The sequence below is a fragment of the Rhea americana genome, unplaced genomic scaffold (assembly GCF_003343005.1).
Source record: "Rhea americana isolate MKP2758 unplaced genomic scaffold, rheAme1 scaffold_130, whole genome shotgun sequence".
Classification (NCBI taxonomy): Eukaryota; Metazoa; Chordata; class Aves; order Rheiformes; family Rheidae; genus Rhea; species Rhea americana.
The window spans coordinates 70,918-91,761 of NW_028185373.1; the positions used below are offsets into that span (position 1 = coordinate 70,918).

The 20,844-nt window shown below is 42.8% G+C and overlaps 1 protein-coding gene across 2 annotated transcripts in view; it reads left to right on the top strand.

Moving 5' to 3' along the window:
* RUNX1 (RUNX family transcription factor 1) overlaps nucleotides 1-20,066 on the top strand; it is a 73,505-nt gene extending 53,439 nt beyond the window's left edge. For both annotated transcript variants that reach the window (XM_085297722.1, XM_085297723.1), the window contains 2 exons: nucleotides 15,074-15,235; nucleotides 18,702-20,066. In XM_085297722.1, the coding sequence (XP_085153848.1) occupies nucleotides 15,074-15,235; nucleotides 18,702-19,195 (656 nt within the window). In that variant the 3' untranslated portion in view covers nucleotides 19,196-20,066. The remainder of the gene's footprint in view (nucleotides 1-15,073; nucleotides 15,236-18,701) is intronic.
* Nucleotides 20,067-20,844: the final 778 nt, after the last annotated feature.

Here is a 20,844-nt window from a genome sequence, read left to right on the forward strand (position 1 = left end):
ATTTTTTCTCCATTGAGTCTTACATTTCCATCTTTTTTTTTTTGTATTGTATTTGGCAAATATTTTTTACCAAACAAAACAAAGGGAATCGTTATGAAGGTTATAGCTTAATTCTGACACTTAAATGTGGGTAAGGACTGGTCTCCAGGGACTTACCTTCTAGGACCATGCTTGGTGGATTAGACAGGGGAGACAGGCACCTAGGTTGCCCCACACTTTCTGGAACATTTACCTCCAACTGGGTTAGTGTTTACCTTCTTATCAGTTGACCTAGCACCTGTGCCATTTGCCTACCGTTTGGGAGCCACTTCTTGAGAACTCGATGGTTGTGAAAGCTGCTGGGCTTGGATGCCACAGTGACTGAAGTCCTCTGTTTCCTGGTACTGGAGTAGCTCAACCTGGATGGAGGATCAGGCACGCTCTGATCACGGTTAGCTCTAGAGATGAAAGCTGGAGTTTGCTTTTTGCCTTGGTAGTCTGTCTTTGTCCTTGTGGTCTCCTTTTGTCCATGCTCCCTCTTCCAGGTCTTTTGCTCAGGTGTCTTAGATGGCATCTGAAAACTCTGCTGTTGGCTATTTCTTCCAAAGTATTGTGTCAAATTGAAGTCAGGTTTGTTTTCTAGCTCTGCTCTGGTCAGGTGGTTCTTCTAGTCCTAAATTGGGCCTTCTTCTGTCCTTTCGGTTGTGCCCTTGATCCCACTAAGGGCAAGGGACAGACAGGAGGCAAGGACTGCCACAAGGGAGTTCTTTCCGTTGAGTTTGCTAATGGCAATTTTTCACCAACTCAAATAGGAATCCTATGGCTGAGCATATCACTGGAATAGGTTTGCTCTCCACTGCTGAAATAGCCTGAAAATGTAGTGTGGCCTTCCAGCCTTTCCCCATGTCTCCACATCTTTGTGAATATGGGGCTAATTGTGCCTCCTTATTTGGCAGGAGCATTGCAGTGGGCGCATCAGCCTGCAGGTGTATGCCACACAGCTGTGAGAGCGACTGGGTCCGGGTGTACAGGTGAAAGGCTGGTTGTGCAGCTCAACAGCTTTTCCACTTTCTGTATCATGCTTTCCCCTTATATCCCATTTTTGCCAGTATCAGCGCTGATTCCAGGCTGTGACTATGCAGATGTGAGTGTATACATGGATACTAGGAGGAGTGGCATGAAGTGCAATGCAGCGTCTTCTTATTTCTCCTCATCTTGACTCTTACTGTATACTGGATTCTTTTCCCTGAAAAAAACTTCTGTGGGGGAAAGCAGGCAGAATTTTATTTGTATCCCGTGAGTTTTACAAGGTACAGAATTAACCCAAAAGACTGATTTTTGACCAGTGTAAGTTGGCATTGCTCTGCAAAACTGTCTTTGCACCTTGCCAGGGTGGTCTTTGGCATAAAAATAAATGATTTACTATGCAATGAGTGAACATTAAGACAGATGGTAAAATATATTTCTGTTGGTACTTGCACGCCTTTGTTTAAGAATACAGGAAAGGCCCTGCGGTGATGAAATGTAGACAGGAGTGTGATGTTATCTTGCACCTATAAACCTTGCTCTAAGTCCACTGGTGGCCACTATCCAGAACTGCTGAGTTCAGATGCATTTGGTTGTATTAAGTACAAATGGCGCTTTCAGTCTTTAGTAAACAGCGTTTTTGCCCCAGGGTCCAAATCCTTCAGACATTTGCCTAGGTAATTGTCTGTTTTTGCCTTCTAGTGTCTCATCATCAGCTTATCTCTAAGTTCAGACTGGCTAAATGAGCATGTGAGGATGGGGGAAGAGCTGCTGGAGGATGGGGGAATAAACCATTTTATATTTAATTCACTGGCAGAAGGAACTAATGCAAGTTTAGTTAAGGATCACGTTGGGGGAAAATGAGTAATACAGCATATTAATTTAAGCAGATTAAAGAGCTGCATAAATAAATGAAGTCCTTTTTTGTTTTGGCAGTTTCGAAATACCAAACATCCATAAAAATATCCAAAAACCAACAACAAATATTTAATTTCTGGTTGAATTAAAACGTATGGTTTCAAAAATGTTGGCAATGCTTTTTGGTTTTAAAAATTTAAGCATAAGACATTTCATTTAGGGCCATTTTTTAATTTTTCTTTTATCCTAACCAAAAAAGTAATCCAAAATACAACAAACTTGCAAAAGGCTTTAGTCTGAAATCTTCATTTGGAGATTTTTCCAAATCTAAAATAAATTAATTTCCTGCCACCACATTGGATTCTTAGGTAAGTGCCTTTGTTTGGTTTTACTCTTGTTGGTATTTATTATAAAAGAAAACCACAATTATTTAATATTTAGTTGCTTATATATCAAGATTCTGCTTAGCTTGCAGATAGTTTCTTAAATGAAAAATTGTTCTTTTTGTTCATAATAGTTGCTAGTAATCTTACTCTCCCTGCCACAGCTGTATAAAACTGCTCAGTTCAGCACATTCAGTGGAGTTTAGCTGTCGTTAGTTAAGTTTCTAAAATGTTTCTGACACAGGTGTAAGTGTTTTATAGGTCTGTAATTGTCAGCAGAAGGAACAATAATTTTATATGGTATTTCTGAGCAGACAGACTTTCTGAGCAGTCACAAGGTATAATTTGAAAAGAGGTTACAGCAAGCTAGACTTTTTAAGCTATTCAAAAGTGTTTAGTACACTAAAGGCTTAGTGGTTAATTTTTAAGATGCTTAGTACAGAAAGCAATGCAAAACTGTTACTTGTGGAAAACATCATGCATTTCCTCTTCCAAAAAGAAGCCTTCCTCGGTCTGGCAACACCGCTGCTGTTTGTTGGTTAGTAATGTGAATTAGTTTTTGCTTTCACGTAGGCCATTTTGCAACATTTGACATGTGTTGGCACTTTTTCCTGTACACTGGATTACAGTTTTCCTTTAGCGATGTTACCACTTCCTCCATCCATTCTGGTAGCGCACAAACCRGAAGTAACCATGAGTCTTCTCTTAAAGGCGGGGACCTAAAGTCAGGGGCTGCCATGCGTGTTCCTGAGCGGCCTGGGCCGTGCGGAGGACGAGCGGGAGCAGCGGCGGGAGGCTCTGTGGCCATGAGCACAGGGGCAGTGTCGCGGAGGCTCCCCCAGGTTCCTCGGGGCACCCCTGCCTCTGCCTCCGGGGCCAGAAGAGCCCTCCTGGGTGGCGCAGGGACACGCGCCCGGCTTGGGGCAGACCTTTGCCCGAGTGCCCCCATGGGCAGCGAGCACCTGCGGCGCTGGTGAGAGCACCTGGCACGTTTGAAGCCAGGTGCCTGCTTTTTCAGGGGTCTCAGTTTTGGCACCTTGCTTTGGCAGCACTGCCAAACGGCTTCAGGCCGGCAGCCACTTCTGCGTGCGTTCATTTGCCGAACYTGTGGTTGGCATCTGCAGCAGCTCTGGAGGGAGAAGTGCTTTTAACTTCAGAGTTGCTGCTGCCTGTGTCTTTCGCCCTTCAGATCTAGATTTGGTCTGTTCTGAACTCRGCCGATACAGCATGCAGACGAGGCCAGCAGAGCTAGCATTCAAACTGGGCTGAAACTAGTGTACCTGTTGAGCACTCCTGCTCCCGTGACTGTAGAGAAGAGTTAAACAAGGAGATAAGTCTTTACTTACCGTCCTCCTCTCAGTGTAATTCTCCAGCCTTTTCTGTTTCACTGGAGAATCACAGAGACTTCCTTCTGCCACCCTCTGGTGCTGTGGGATTTGTGGTGGCCATGGTGTTACAGGAAGGCGCATTCCTTAGCTAAACAGAAAGTGCCAAGGATTTCATAAAGGAAGGAAAGCATTTCTTAAAAGGTATTTTAAATGTAGTTCTGGMCTGAATGCCCCTGACAGTCCAGTGAGTTGGGCCTTTCAGCACATACTTCTGGGCTTAACTCATTTTCCACTTCAGTTTTGCAGACCTCCTCAAAACCAACTTGATGGTTTAGAAGAGAAGATCATTTACTATTCTTTTCAAAAAGTCTGTTTTTGTTTAGCATTGTAATGAGCAATGGTTTCTTAGTTATCTGTTAAAAAAAAAAAAAAACTATGCATCATTCTAAATCTAACTCACTTTACAAATATATGTTCACATGGAGAAGACCTTACTTCACCTTGTAAATCAAAGCTGCACTCTGGAGAGAGATTTCATACCACTGGGCTCAGTATCATTTTTCTCAAGGTGACCTCAGTTGCTGAAGTATGAAGGTTGCATTTGATATGTCACTTACTATCTCTAAGTCAATAAAACGAACTAGTGTGTCTTTAGATCATCAGAGATCTGCTTATTACCAAAAGTTGTTTTAATCCTGATTTGTGTTGGAATTTAAAAGAATCCAAGCAGATTTCATTTGCCATCCGGAATAAGCATTTGGAGGGTGATGCTCTGCTGTGTGCGTGGAATGCCCCTAGATGAATTCTACTTTATTAGTTTATAGGCTTTCTTCTGAGCWCTTGGGATGAGATCATGAAAGTGCAAATGGCTGTTATCTTCAAAGGCCCTTTTATACTGACAAAATTCCACCTTACCAACTTGTATTAATAATCTGTTGCAATCCTAATTAGTTCACCTCAAGGTCAGTGTTTTGTGGTGGATAAAATGGCTGTAAACTCCAGAGAGTAATTTTTTTCTTATACTATTTTCATGTKGAAAAATGGGAGGGTAGCACTGAAAATATAAAAGAAGAGATTGATGGGGACTTTGTTTATCTGTAGGCTAAAGAAGTTTAATATGGTGTRATTAGTTCACATCATCAGGAGCAACCTTTAAGACACCTGAGGCCATGTTGTAGCCATTCCTTTATCACTGGGTCTCCTAGTAGACTGTAGCGACTTCCTCATTCAACTCTGCTCCTCTTATTTTGTGGTACTTATTTTCCAGTGGGAATAATTCATCTRAGGAATTTCAACCTCACATTTAACTGTCTTGAAACATAGACACAAAGCTAGGAAATTGTTTCACTGTGACATAGGCTCCCTATGGTAGAGTCCTGAGCAGTGGCTCAGGAGCTGSTCACCGTATCAGCAATGCCTTCCCAGGACTGGCAGGATCCGRCCTAGCCCAAAGGCATGGAGGTACTGTCCTGCAGAGGAAGGTGCGAGTAGGCTCATATCTGCAAATATTCCACGATGTGACTTCCAGGTCTTGGCCTAGGGGATATCTTGCCAAATCCTCTCATCTCTCTCTGCTCTATAAAAGAGAAACTTTGGATATGTAGAGAGGATGGGATTCATTTCACCTTATGAGTCTCCAGTGGACATAGTCATCTAGGATCTTTGTAATTGGGGAGAGAAATAGATGTTCACTAGATGTGATTCATCTGGCTTGTTTTAGGAGAAAACGACTTGCACCTCACAAGTGTCTGTTGTACCTGTTGGCAATAAATGAAGTCTGGACAATTAGCTAAGAGAGAGATAACTACACCGTAGGTCTCTCAGACAGGATAAATCCTCCTCCAAGAGTCACAACATCAGGAGACAACATTACATTTCATACACAATTGGCACCCTAGTTCTACGTCAGCATTTCCAGGGCATGATATGCCTGTCTAAGGTAGGCTGAAACCAGCTCTTTCAGGTGCCAGCAGCAGGGTAGTGAGACAGGCCAACTGACCTGCTTCTGAGCTGAGCATTGCACCTACCTGACCTCTGGGCTGCCTAAGGTAGACAGGATGTAAGCTAACTAGGACAAAGTGGATATGTCTCCCCCATGCTGTTGTGACAGGTGAACTTTCCCTCTCAGGGTGACATCAGGTAATTCACATGTGCTCTGAGTCAGTCAGACACTGAAATCTGTGCCGTAAGAGCTCTGCTGAACTAGAGCACTTGCTTGAAGCAAAGCTTTCTGCATGCTTCAGTTCTCCATCTGYTAAACTGACGATTGTAATAATGCCCTTTCTCACAGGGCAGTGTGGGGATCAAATAATTAACAGTTGGGAGGTGCTCGCATGCTGCTGTGGTTCAGGGAAARGCAAAGAGGAGAGGCAGTAGCCAGAGCTAGATGAGCTGATGGGAGAGGCTAGGGAGCAGAGAGTGGGTCAGGAATATAGAATGATAGTCAGTAAGGTTGGAAGGGACCTGCTTTTCAGTTGTYTGGTAAGGTTTGTCACCAGGATTGGGGCACCAGGTCAGAGAGGGCTGCCACAGGCCTCATGTTATCCCTCTGCAAACTCAGAGAGATGTGATTTCTAGGTGTGGATTTACCCAGCCACCTAGGGGAACGGTAACTCTTCCCATAGCTCCTATCCGCTAGTCCCTAAACAGGTCACTGCAAATCATACACCCTCCCAGCAGCAGCCCAGCAACCTGCTTTCTCCCTAGTGCCTATAAAGCCAAAGAGAAACTGTGGTGCCATGCAGCAAATAAGCGAGCATGTGCACTGTCACCCTTGCACCTTCCCACTCCTTCAGCCTGTGTAATGGGGCTCTCAGCATCACACGATCTCCCAGACTAGACACAGTGGGACGAAAGATGAAGAGTCTGCTCACCACTGGCACYCGGATGGTATCTGTCCCTGATTTCCTCACTGTTTCAGCTTGTGCTTTTGCAGTACGTTTAGAGATAGGGAAAAACACTGCCGCGGCACCGAGTCTGCCCAAATGTCTTTTACAGGGGAGSCAAAAGAGTGGAAGGTCAAGGTTGAATTCTTTTATTTTGTTCCTCGTTGATGTGGGGAGAGAGGGAAGAGGAGGACAGGGTGGTGGAATGGAGTCTCCCTCTTGAATAAATAACTGCTGCTCTCCAGGGTGAGTCATACCTCTGCAGACAAAGAACAATGCATCCTCGATTTGCAAAACTCAGCTTTCCAACTTCTGTGTGTCACTGGCACTGTGAGACTTTGCAGTTTGCCCATAATGCCATCACGTTCTTCAAAGCAACAGTGACGCCAGCCCAGAAGGAGTGTGCTTACTCAGGAGGAGAGATGGTTTATATTTCATTTGAGCGGCTTATGTACTAACCTGCTAGGACAGCACCTATGTTGATTGTGAAATCAGAGTTTTCACAGGTCAGGGTTTGGAGCTGTCTGTGCTTGGTGACTGTGGCACCAAGTTAGCAATGAGACTTGAGTAGCATTTTAGGGGACTTGCTGTCCCCAGCCAGTTACCATTGCTAAAATGTYTCATTTTGTTTCCTCACTGCACGTAGTGTACAGGCAGTTCTGTTAGTTTAGGCAGTTCACTAAAGCAGCCTTAAACTTGAAGGAATATACATTTCTCTCCCTCCTTCCCCTTCCTTCCATGCCCAAAATATACACAGCTAGAACAGGTGCTTTCCTCTGTTGCCTTTGGTRTCATTTCCAGGCATATTAATATCATTAGAGCACTTACTTTCTTGACRTGGACATGAAGAGAGTGAGAGAAACTCAAACAAACTATTAGGATGCATTMATTTGGTGTTCTCCCTTCCCTGCCATCTGTTTCTAAAGAAAAGCTAGCTGAAAATGTTCATATAAAACTTGCAGTCTTTCACTCCATTCAGAACTGGAGGATTGATACGCTCAAAGACGCTGACAGATTTGCACCATTTTCTTCCCCAAGACCCTTTCTAGTATAGTGGTTAAAAGCAATGAGTTAACTTACTAATAAGAGCCACACAGAAGACCAGTCAGGGGTAGATTATGCATAAAAAAAAACATAAAGGGGAGTGAACAGTAGAATTGGCACTTGGCATCTCAGCATCTAATCACACCACTCTTTGTGTTTTTTCATACTTTTTTTTTTTTCACTATGTGCTTATGCGTCTTYAGAGACTAGTACCTTCCTGTATGTCTACGCAGCACCTAGCATATTTTGGGAAGTTTTACATCAACATTAAGCACAGCTGCGAGAGCAAACAGCATTAACAACTTTTTTTTGAAAGGTTTCTGCTTGAGGCTCGTATTCTTCTCCTGTATTCTCGAGGGTCTGATGCCTCAGTTGTGCAGAAATTCTCTCATTCTTATATCCCACAGGAGATTTCATAGAGGCTTAAATGCCTCTAGATCTTCTCTAGCCTTTGTAATGCTCCACAAAACCATAGAAATATTGAAATAAAGTGAAAGCAAACGTTGAGGCTGGAGATCTCTGCCAAAGGTCTCTCCTCCAGAGAATAGCTTGGGGTTTGTTTGTTCTTTTCCCCTCCCCCTGTAACTTAAAAATTTCCAGATATGTGACATATCTGTCACTGCTGTGCTCAACCAAAATAAGTCCTGTCACCTGTTAGCAATCTAGAAGAGGCTTTTCAAGGCCACAGAGAGGAGTGAGGGCTCAGTCCCTTTATATTTCCAGTAGAAATTTCAAGGCTTTGAAAAGTTGTCCCTCGGGACAAATCAGCACTTGCACCCACCTCTGCGAAAGCTGCCTGTCTCCCAGCTGTTGCAYGGGGAGGTGGCTCCGTAGTGTGATAGCGGTTTGCCCAGCCTGGCGTGCGGAGGGAAACTACCCTGCAGGGTGACGGAGCCGCTGGTGGAATTTTACAGTTTGCTCTGTAATTTTCCAGCTCCTCGTGTTCCAGCGCTGAGAGGTATGAGAATACCAGCCTTGTGCAGCGGCGGCTGCTGCCGCTGCTGCCAGTGATGAACTTGTCCTTTGGAAAGTCCCCCTTATTCAGGCTACTGACTAATTCTTTCAGCTGCTGGGAGATGATGCACCTTTTCGTGGTGCTGCATTAGGCTGAGGATTTGCTGGGTTGGGAGGGAGGGAGGGAGGGAGATCAAGTCATTTTGGATGCACTGCTTCAGAGACAGACGAGGTCAGTCATGCAGGACCATGTTACTGCCCTGTGTCCTTCTCACACCTTCACCTGAAGCTTCGGGAGCTAGGGAGGAGTGAAAGCAAGCAAGTGGGAAGACGAGGCAGAAGAGAGAGACAGGCATGTGAACAGTGTTGGAAGAGAGGGAARGGGAGAGAAAGAACTAAGAAAAGTTTGCAGGCAGGCTGCATCTTTCTCCTGAGCACAAAACTACCCAAAGCATTGCTGTGCTCACAGGCCATTTCCCCTATTAAGCAAGATACCTCTCTGAATGAACAAGTCTGATCAAGACCATTCCTGCCTTATACTCAGAGGAAGGGAAAGTCACATGTAAGAACAGTTTCCCTTCAGAAAAATTAGCAAATCAGATTGGGGGGGGGAAGGAGGAACCAAATCCCAAAGTCAAAAAAAGCTTTCTGAACCAGTTAAAGCTCCTAGTCCTTTCTTATGTGCCTCTGTGTTTGACACCAACAAACTAATCCCAGCTTTCATTCACCCCATCTCTTGTGCCAGTTGCTGCCTTTAAAGTGCTTGCCAGGATGGTGGAGGAATTGCAAAGCTCGATGCTATGCGACTTTCAGGGTTTGTTGCGTATGACTGACAGAAATTTTTGCAACTTGAGAAAAATGTCTGGCAACAGCAGCAGCTATTTCACAATTCGTCTTCATCTCATTATGCCAAGGATGATGGGATTTTCACTGATACAGATAGTGGCTAATTAACTGCTTGGTACTAGGGGCTGACTCCCTTTTCTCTCTTGACTCTGGCTTTGTAAAATCACTTGGAGAACGTAGTGTGTCAAGATAATTGTATTTTCAACTAGGCAGGTATCATTTCTGAGGTGGAGGGAGGAGGAATGAGACGCAGCTTCCAGGCAGTACATTTGGAGCTGCAGTTCAGCTGGAAGAGCAAAGTGGAAACGTGGGCTGAGTCAAAGGGATACCTGCTCTGTCTCAGACCACGGCCGGCTCAGCCTCGATGCTGACTCGCACCACAACGCCCTGACTCACATCCTGCTGCTCCTTTCTGGAGCTTCCAGGAACATGCTGTATCATACTGAGATTTGGCTACACTGCGCCTCTTGGCTATGCTCAGGCAGCCGTGTCTGACCTGCAGTGACACATAGAGAGCTGTCTCTCGCTGAACTCTTGGGGCATAAATCAAAGATGTATGGGACCCAATCCAGCACAAGGCAGGCACATCCATGTAATCATTAAGCACACTTCCTTTGGTCTCACCCATGCAGTGGGACCTGCCATCTGATTTGAATTTGAAGCTTAAAGCTTTTAACATGGCTAAAAAGAAATATTTTGTGATTAGGAGAATTTCTTTTAGATAGCCAAATATGTATTATTATTATTTTATTTATTATATAGAAATGATAGGGTGATAGAAACATGCTGATTTATACCTGCTGAGTGCCTGCCAGCATTCGTTTAGTGTGTTTTCTTTTAGGGGGAGAGGGATTTAATATTTTAGGTCTCAAAGTGTGCRTCTCCTCTGAAAAAGAATCACGCAGAAAAGCATCCCAGGACTTCATGTTTATTACATCTCAGTGACTTCTGTGTCCTGTGTGCTCGGGATCGGTTTTGTAGACAAAAGGGTGTTCCGTGCAAGGCTCAGGAGATACACTGGTTTTCTGACTGATGGGTTTGTCCTCTCATCATGTGTTCTCTGCATGAAGAGAGTTCTCTTTTTGTGCCACTCCACTATCAGTAACAACTTTCGAAGCCAAAATAGGTCCTGTGTCACATAAGGATAACTCCATTGCCTGGCAGGTGTTTATTCRCCCTGCTTAGCCACGCTGCTTCTGCTGAGCAAGGGTGTTTTTTCCGGCTGGGTGCGTACACCTCTCCTATGCATCTGTACTCTGGGATACCCACTGAGGCCAGAACTGCTCATAAGATGCTACTTTTATGCAATTGCTATGCAGAGTAGAGCTGGATTTAAATGGCACTGGAGGCATCCGGCGTGGGAATGACTAATGGGTACTGCAGAGGTTGTATTAAGGGCTGCGACGGCTCTGGGCCARTTCCTGCGCGACACGGCATTTCAGCCGGCTCTCAGAGGCCGCCTTGCCGCTGTGCCCACGGCCACGGCAGCTGCGGCCGCGCAGTGCTGGGCCCTGGCAGGGCGCGGGGGTTGCGCCGGGCCGCCGAGCCAAGCGCGCTCGCTGCAGTAGGTACCAACGAGGAGGTTGTGCAAGGGCTCCACTGCCACCTACTGATAAAAAGCTGACAGCGACATCTCTAAACGAAAGGCACGATCTGCGGACGTCCACCTTCTTCAGGTTGTACTTTAATTTTTCCGCGGCGAAGACCAGTGGAAAAATGCTGACTGGGACCACAAGAAGTACCCTGAAAGGGGGAGACTGGCCGAGTCTCTAGGCGAAGCTTGTTTCATTAAACTGTTTAACATTATGCAACATTTGTACAGCTTAATTACAACTTTTTAAGACAAGCCGAACACAATCTTTTCATAGCAATAAAACATGATGAGGCATGAAAGATGGTTCGATACTTTTTGCTTAATAGCTTGTTAGGCATGAGGCTAGAGGCCGAGAGCTAGTGACTACACAACAAGGTGTGAATTATTGCACCATAATTCTCACCTTGGAGTGTTTTATTGCAATTAATAACTGTTTTCATGTTTTAAATATATTTTCTCACACTGTAAAAAGCAGAAATGGAAAGTACTTGCTAATGGGAGAAATACCAGGAGAACTGGGCACAGATCACCAACTGGAGCAACTTCCTTGGTTTTGTGCTATTTTGATCTCATTTAAAATGATTCTGGAATCCTGTTTGGCTATATAACAGCATGGGCCCAAAGCCCTGTTATTTCCCTTTGTTAAAGTAGCTCTCCCTGCAAATCTCTTCTTCAGAGATATTCTGAGTTGGGAAGCAACTCCCATTTATTTTCAGCATATTTTCACCAAATTCACTTCAGCCACACAAACTGAAACATTCAGTTCCCCATGCCAAGCTACTAACTTCTGAGAAATGTATTTCTTTATTTTGAAAGAAAGGAACAGAAGAGAAGAATGGATTTGGAAATAATTAGTTGCCTTTCTTGAATAGCCTAGTCCTATGGCAAATTTGAAACTGTTCCAATCTAATTCAGGGTAAATGGAAAGCTGAAGAAAACCAGGTATCACAGGCGTCTAATCCAGATCTTAGTGAAGCTGCTGGAAATGCAAACCTGCCCTATACTGCGAGCTGAGTTGGCCTCTTGGTACTAAAATGGTGCCGTAAAAATGCTACTTCAGTGATACATTTCTCCACTTGTTATTAAACATCACAACAAAGCGATGCTTTAGAGTCATTCCACACAACCTGCTTAAATATGTGTACAWAATATAATATGCTATACTAGCATCATAGAATAGACTTGTAAAGTAGTTAATCTCAAAAAGCCAGTCTTTGATACCTAATAGCAAATACAGGGATTGGGAAAACAGGTAACAGGAAACAAAATTGATTGGCAGTTAGAACTTTCACTTAAGAAAAACTTGATGTAATTATGAGATTAATAATGGGGCTCTCAGGCTGTCTGCCACTGTTTCAAATCCCCAAGAGGTCAGCAGTATTGTAAATGGGTAAGTGGTATAGTGGTATATAGTGGTAGTCTCTTTCTTGACATTAGTAGACATGTATTTCATCTATTATCCAGCTTCTAGTCAGGAAACAGCATAAAGCTAATTCTAGTAGCATGAAAGAGAAGAAGAGACCATATTTCAATTTTGTCTTCAGTTTTTAGTAAACCTGTGACAAGGTCCCACTTCCCTTTCTGCTGCTGCTGCTGCTGCTTCTCTTACTGCTTCTTACTTCTTCTTTTTACTGTTGTTCATATGTTTATGGCACCTGGGCTTGCTGTTTCTTACTTCTTCTTCTCCTTACGCTCATACGTTTACAGCACCTGGGGCTGTTTTATAGACCAGCATCTCGCACATGCTGGGCAAGGTACAGGACAAAAATATAGCCCCGGTCTTGAAGAAGTAGCAATGTAAGAAACAAGAGAAAAGTGATAGAGAGAGACACCCCATCAGGCAAGGAGAAAACAGCAGATACGTTCTCTCCTTTCAGTCCAAACAATAAAGCTGGGTGGCAGCACCTCCTTCACTTGCAGACCCCTCCAGAGAGGAAGACCTTTCCCCTCTTCTCTTCAGTGCTAAGGGCGGAGCACTTGAAAGTTGGTGGTGAAACTTTTACTGCCAAAGGGGTTCAGCTGCAAAACAAACACCCAGAATAAATATTGGTGAAGTGGCCAACTTCAGGATGCGCTCCATAACACTTCATTTGAAAAATCTTCTCTGCAACTGCAAAGCAGAGAAAAGAGGAACAAAAATGAGTTTCCTCCCACTCAATAAGGCAGAGAAGTAGAGCACCCAGGGTCCCAAAAAGCAGCTTGTTCCTCAGTGGCAGTGCTCCACACTGCCCCTGCAAGAGTCATGATAGCGAGAAGTCACTGGCTTCTTTGATGTCAGTCTTGGCAGAAGGCACCGAGGACTCAGTGGTGGAAAGACTAAAGTATGTAGTTTCCATCCCTGTCTCAGAGTGATCCAAATGCACATATTGGGCTTCTAGCATTCCCTGAACCTCAATCAATGGGATTATGTGCTGAAATGAGGGAGGCGATGATTTATCCCCATTTTAGAACTGTAACACGCACTGTCATACCATTACAAAGCTTACTCTGCCAAAGTCCATGTGGTATTTATCCTAATGCTACCCGTGGAGACTGTGTTCCCTCATCTGTTTCCCTGTCATCTGTAATAAACACTGACCATATAGTAACAATGAGGTGATTTTGTAATTCAGAATATGGTAGGCTTTGTGCCTATGCCTTTATGTTTGTTTGTACTAATGTCCATGGAATCCAATTGGATGTTGCTTTTAAAACAACATGAGTCAACTGAATTTATTTTTACGGAAGTCTGCCTGAGAAAAAAAATAAATATTAATAATATCTGAATTTGAATGTGTTGTTCAGAATGAAAAGCTTTAGAAGAATTAGGGTTTTGGGGGGAAATGACTTTAGTGCTCTTTTTTTAAAGGCTAGAACTTTTATATAAATCTTCCCTTCTAAACAGTTGCAGCAAACAAAATGTAAATCTCATCTCCATAAAGCACAACAAAATAATGATTTCCAGATGGCCTTTCTGATGGAAGATCAAAGCCCTTCATCTTAGACTTGGGAGATTTCCCTTCTATGCTGGTATCAGTTTTATCTGAATGCAGTTTGTCCAACATTTGCTTCTTTCAGAAAGACAATTATCTAGATGAAGCTGCAGGAAAATGCTCTTACTGTTGAGGAAAATAGTAATGATAGAAAAATGTTGTGGGCAGGTGAGAGGAGGGGAAAGAAGCTTTCTCATTTTGAGTTATAAGAAAACCAGACCTTTCTATACATTGAAAAATACCAGTTTCGTATGCAAATATTAAGTAAGCAAAACAGAGTTCTTTCTATATAGATGCAACTGGTTTGGATAAACTCCCTGCCGTGCATCTTTGATTCTAAACGTCAGCCAAGCTAGTCCTGAGGCTAGAAAATAATAGGTTAAGGTTTTGCCCCATTTAAGTAAATCTCTATGCATTTTGAGAATTTACTTCTAAGAGCCAGAAATTTCTACGGAAAGCCTGTGCATATGGGGTAACTACACTGTCGGCTTAGCATCTTCATAGGCTTTGTGTACAGGATTTTGTTTCTAAAGTTTGCCCGTTGATAGCAGGGTAGGTTATTCACCATTCTGAATTATATTCCTATATTTTATATGTAATTTATACAAAATACATATTCACTTCATTAAGCCAGGAATTTTCAAAAGATTAAGAGAGTCAAACTCCCAATCCTATTCATTCAATTGGGAAGCTACCTTCCTGAGGAGCCTAATTTTTCTTTCTCTCTGTCTCCCTTTCACATACAAACACACACATACACATGCACATGCTTCCATCTTCTTTTTCTGTACTTTCTGTACACGCACAGGAACACTCACAGTTCAGTATTTTTGTCTTCTTGGTGCCAGGCAAGACATGCCTTTGTGGCAAAAAGTGCAGTGAGCACACAGCCTGAAATACTAATGTGTATCAGCAATGAATAGTCTTTCACCTTGGAAAGCTTAATCTGCTTTTCCCTGACCACCATCAATGTGAAATATCAAAAAGCTTCACAAGAAAAATTCAACTGATGAAAACCCACAGAAGCACAAATAATATTTTAGAAAGCATTTCATCTGAAGGTCTCTTGATAAAGGGGATTATGGAACTGAAATTTGATTATGTTAGCATTTAAGTTTCTATTGCCACCATGTGGCCTGGTTCGTATATTTGATTGCAAAGTTTTGTCATTCAAAACAGTCTATAGGTCTCTTTTTCATTGCAGACACAAGGCAAGTACAGCCATCTCCACCATGGTCCTACGACCAGTCCTACCAGTACTTGGGCTCCATTGCAACGCCTTCAGTGCATCCTGCCACTCCAATATCCCCTGGGCGGGCTAGCAGTATGACATCCCTCACTGCAGAGCTTTCAAGCCGCCTATCAAGTAAGTTCTTTAAAATCAATCCTCTGCACTGGGTCTCACCAAAACCTCATGGACGATGATTGAAATGGCCTAGGATGCTGTCACAGCTTCTCTCCAATCACAGTGAAACCTATTCTGGGCCCTCCGTGGGCAGCCTTCTCAAATGGTTTACCTGGATTTGTGCAAAGAGTGAAGAATGTGGTTTGGGGCACAACATGTCATTGTCAAAAAAAAAAAGGCAAAAAGAAGCATTAGCCACTTTGAAGACATATGCAACTGTAAAAATAGTTGAGAGAGCTGGAGAGCTAGCCTATCTACCAAGAAAAGAATGACACAGATATTTCAGTTCTGTTTCCTTCCCTCACTCTAAATTCAGACTGGAGTATGAGTAGACACATTGAATGCAGGATGGCATTTTTCTGACATTTTAAGTGTTGCACTGTATTGTCATGTTATGTCTTCGCCAAATTGTACTGCAGAGCTTTACAAACCAGCATAAAAATATAGAGTAGAAGTGAAAGCTATCCCCTCAGTTTGCAGCATGAACAACTGACCATCTGCCGACTCTTAACACTCACATATTGAACCAACATGTGTGTGTTCAACAGTAGGAATTTTCTTACAGTCAGTGAGAGCCACATAATTCAAATTCACACACAGCTTTTTGAAAAATAACTCATTTGGGTGCACATATTGCTCTCATTTGAATACTCAGGGCTGCTTCTGAGATCAAAGAGAATCACTTGAATGTGCTCCAGTCTGTCCTATTGTTGTCAAATAGAATCGGCTTTGAAAAAGTCACGTGGAGGATGCCCACCAAAAGTAAGTTATTTGTTAGGTCTGGATGCCAGTTATATCTTAGACCTATCTGAAAGAGCAGGAAACCTTTCTGTAGAAAATTTTTGTTTTAAAAGTCTGAAAAATCATCTTTTTTTGTTGAGAGACTGAATTTCTTAGAAATGAAAAAGGTCCCCTTTTACTTTTTCTCCAGTGTTTCCCTCCTCTTGCACTCCTTTCCACTGGCAAAATGCAGAAATGGAGGCAACCAAGAAGGAAAAAAAAAATCTTCGTCCTCGCAACCAGAAAATTTCAAGTAAAACAAATTATTTCATCAAGGTTTTTATTTAGAAAAGTAATTTTGATCATAGAATTGGTTATGAGCTATTTTGATTTTCAAACAGAATACGGGAGTGCATGATGCGCGCGCGCGCGTGCACATGTGTGTGTGTGTGTAGGAGGGGAACAGGTGAATTCCGACTGAATGGAGACATTATTCAAACTTTATCTTTACCAGTGCTGTACACTGAGGTGGAAGTCTTTATCCTTTCCCTTCCACACAAACTGAGCACTGATCACTGACAGGAAAAATTTCTTTCAGTCCCACTGAAACTAAAAATACATCGCACATCCCAAATTCACTTTATTCACACCATGATGAGAGCCTGAACACTGACCTCATTGCTCTGCACAGGTGTTTTACTGTTATTGTCAGATCTTTGCGTTACTGCAGTGCCCGAATGTCCTTACTGTGGATCGGGACCCTTACTGTGCTGCATGTGGTACAAACCCCACGGTGGCCCCTGCCCCCAGGAGCGCGCAGTCTAACGGAAGATAGACACATACACGTAGGGTAACTGCACGYGGTGTTCGTTCTGTGGCATGTGGTGAGCATGGCAGCAGAGCAGCAGCACTGCAGCACCTCGGAGGACCTGGGGCACGTTCCTTCTCCATTTGCCCCGGTCAAAGTGATTTCCCTTGGGCTGGCATGGTTTCTCCACGAATCTTGAAGGAACTGAGAAAAGCTTCTTTTACATGTCAGTGTAATTCTTTTCCTGTATGAATTCTGTGCATGGAGGCTCATTGCTACACATTTTGAAGTGTTTTTTATAAGGCTYCTGAAATATTACTTCTATTTTAAATGTCATTCAATATTGCAATACTTTTTCCCCARTTCTGTTACTACCACACACACGTTGTCCAAGGCATTTTCCCCTATCAAAGTAAACACCAAGTTTGAAGTTTGTAGGCCCTACTATCTGAAGATACAGGGCTTCAAAAGAAAAAGCAAGGATAAGGGACATCTTTGAAACACCTTCATATTAAGTTTCATTATGCTGCTTTTTGTCAAACTGAGTGGAAGAAATTCTCATCTGATAAGTGGTGCATCTAGGCAACTCCAGTAAGTTTGGTTTCTTTCTCAGGAAGGAGGTGTGGAAGGATCATTTGAAGTCTGGCAAAGATGGCACTTCAACCTTAGCTACTCTGAAGCTCCTGCCATTCCAAAAAAAGAGAGAGAGAGAAATTCAAAATGAAAATGTACAGCATGTGTCAGAGCTTCTCTATGAAATATATAGAAATTCATCAAAATGTGTTCTGGCTGTGTGGCTGATGAGCTTTCAGGACCTGGCACTGCAGTTTGTCTGCTCTAGCTTTAAATCTGATCGGAGCCAAAAGCTTTGTTTTCTCTCTGCTTCTTCTCATGAGTATTTCCTTTAGCGTACGGCTCCTCTTCTGCAGACTCCACGCCTTGTCTGACAGGAGAAGTTGTCTTCTGGAAAGATTTTTTCTTAATAATTATTGTTGTTATTTTAATCATGCATGGCTGCCAAATCTAGGGACTGACACCTTCCATTAATCTGAGTCATGATGAACATCTTTTCTAAGAGGCCATTAGCTGCTCTGCTTGTTTAATCCCCACACACCAGGGAAGGAARTGGTGGAACTGGGTGTACTTTTACTGGTGTCAAACAAAGGGAAACAGAATTTGACTATCCAGGTTTCCAGTAAAAATGAAAAAAGAAAAAGCCTCTCCCCAAATATATCATTCTGCTTTAGAAATGTATTGCCATTGTTGTGATTTTTTTACACAGTAATTAGAGCAAACATTTTCAGAAGTTTGTAATGATTATGTAGACATTATATGAAGACTCAGATTTGTAGACTTTAAGTAAACCTGATTAATCTTGACTTTGGTAGTGTTGAGAGTCAACATTAGTATTCTTAAGTACTAACAGTTGGGCTAACTTGTGTGTGTAAACCTAGTACCTATGTTAGTATACCTAAAGGGCAAATTAAATTAGTTGCAAGGAGAGACTTTGCAGAACCGGCACAGTTTATATTTAAGCCCCATCACTGTTACCGGTGAGGCACATGATTCAGAGCAAGGAACTTGAGATCTTTGTCAGTGTTTCACCACCCAGTCCCTAAGCATGAGGACACACTGAAAGTGTAAATACTTATATGTGCTGTAAGGTCTGGAAGAGCAAACACATACACATACAAAATAGGGTGAGAGCTTGGCACTCCTTTTTAATTGCCATTTTACTGAAATGAATCCAAAACATCCAGATCTACAAGTGTTGCAGTGACTTTATTAGAGATCAGGTATGGTTCACTGTGGAAGAATTTGGTTGTTTATCATCTTGAAAAGGTGAAATTCTGTTCTGACAGTTTAACATTTTCTCTGTTTTCCTTCTCTACAATCCAGGTGCTTCAGACTTGACTGCATTCAGTGACCCCAGGGTAGGAATTGATCGCTCGTTCTCCACGCTTCCCTCAATTTCTGATCCTCGGATGCACTACCCAGGAGCATTCACCTACACTCCAACGCCAGTCAGTTCAGGGATAGGAATCGGCATGTCTGCCATGTCCACAGCCACAAGATACCACACTTATCTCCCACCTCCATATCCTGGTTCATCTCAGGCCCAGGGCAGCCCTTTCCAGACCAGCTCGCCTTCTTACCACCTCTATTATGGGACCTCTGCCGGGTCGTATCAGTTCTCCATGATCTCTGGGGGAGATCGGTCCCCGCCACGTATCCACCCGCCTTGCACCAATGCGTCCACGGGATCGACTCTCCTCAACCCTAATCTTCCAAACCAAAGCGATGTGGTTGAGGCAGAAGGGAGCCACAGCAACTCCCCTACTAACATGGGAACCACAGCAAGGCTAGAGGAAGCAGTATGGCGACCATATTGAATGAATTTTAAGAAGTTATGGGCCAGGACCAATGTGCTTTCTATTTATCAATGCCCATAGGTATCYCATAAACACCTGTCTTGTTTGTGGGACCTGTCATGTTTATACATCACTTTCAGAAGAAAACTATCCAGAAGTCAGGGCTTCCAGGAATGATGCACGTATTAGCCAGTCAGCTGTGTGATCGGTGAAGTAACGTCATTCCCACAAAGTATCCCTCGCAGAGGGCTGAACTTCTGGAAAGGAGGACATTGAAGTTGGTGGTCTATAGGGAGTAAGGATGGGTAGAGAGATACCCAGTGTTCAGGCCTATGGCTTCCAAACGTCCCTGGGTTTGAAGGTCTCCACAGCCCTAAAGAGAGTTTCAGTTCATTTCTATTTTTAAGATGTAAAACCTAACAAAATCTTAGTGAGTTTACTGCATCTTATGGACATATAACTGTAAGGAAGTATAGGAAGATTCTCAGAGGGAAACTGTGAATGCTTCTGTTTTAGCAATGCTGTGAATGAGAGGTTTTATATGTTGGACTTTATTCTTTCTTTTTTTTTTTTTTTAACCATGTCGTGTATTCCAAAGAGTACGGAATTTTTTTATTGTTTTTTTTTTGGGGGGGGTGGTTAGGATGCAACTCATCCTGCTTTGCATCTAAGTTGTTTTTTATTTCTCTTGGCACCTTATAAATTGCAAAAAAAAAAAAAAAAAGATTTAACTTTTTTTTTAAATCATGCTTGCTTCTTTCTTGCTTTGTCAACTGAAAGAATCAGCCCCTTTTCAGTGAGGTAATTTAACTTTTTCTCTTGGACTTTTTTTTAATGCAACGGCTACAGCCTTGGGTCATTTTCAACTACTGTACTACTTTGATAAGTTCCTTGATATTTATGCTTGATATTTAGACTTTTCTTATTTGTTGATACTATTATTATTTAAATATGCCTATATTAAAAAAAGATCATCAAATGCCTTTTTTGGTAGCAGCCAAAGTTAAATTTATCACATTGAAAAAGGCTGGAATAACGATGGGTAAAGTGACCACCCAGGTACCTACAAATATTGTTTACAGTTATCTCCCTTTCATTTTACTTAGCTAACTCAGCTCAGATCCTCAAAGGTATTTAGGTGCCCAGCTCTCACTGAAATGATTTGGGCACCAAAATCTCTCTGAATTTCTGTGTCTTCGCATCCAGTGCAGTCATCTCTCCCCATTCCTTACCCACTTTCCTTCAACACCGGTGGTGACCCTCAGGATTAGTAATAAGGTTAGACATAGTTCATAAAGGAGACTGAATATTCCTTTAGCTAGATAAAAATAAATCTTTGTAAGGCCCCATTCTGGTGCTGAGCTTACCTGGGGTTCCTTAAAACTCTGGTGAGGCTTCATATCCTTTCAAAGGCAAAACCCACACACAGTTAGTATGGCCAGGGTGACATCTTGATTCTGATGGAATCAGTGTGAGATTTGCTTCTGGCTTCACAGAGCCAAGATTTCTGTGCAGTACAAAAGCCACATTCCAGCATACTGGAAAACAGATTAATATTTCATGCATCACAAAATAAACAGAACTGAACAGGGTTGTCAAACTCATCTGGAAAGCAGGCTAGCAGAGAAGTGGCCTTAACTGTTCCACAGTCACCACATTCTGAGGGAAGA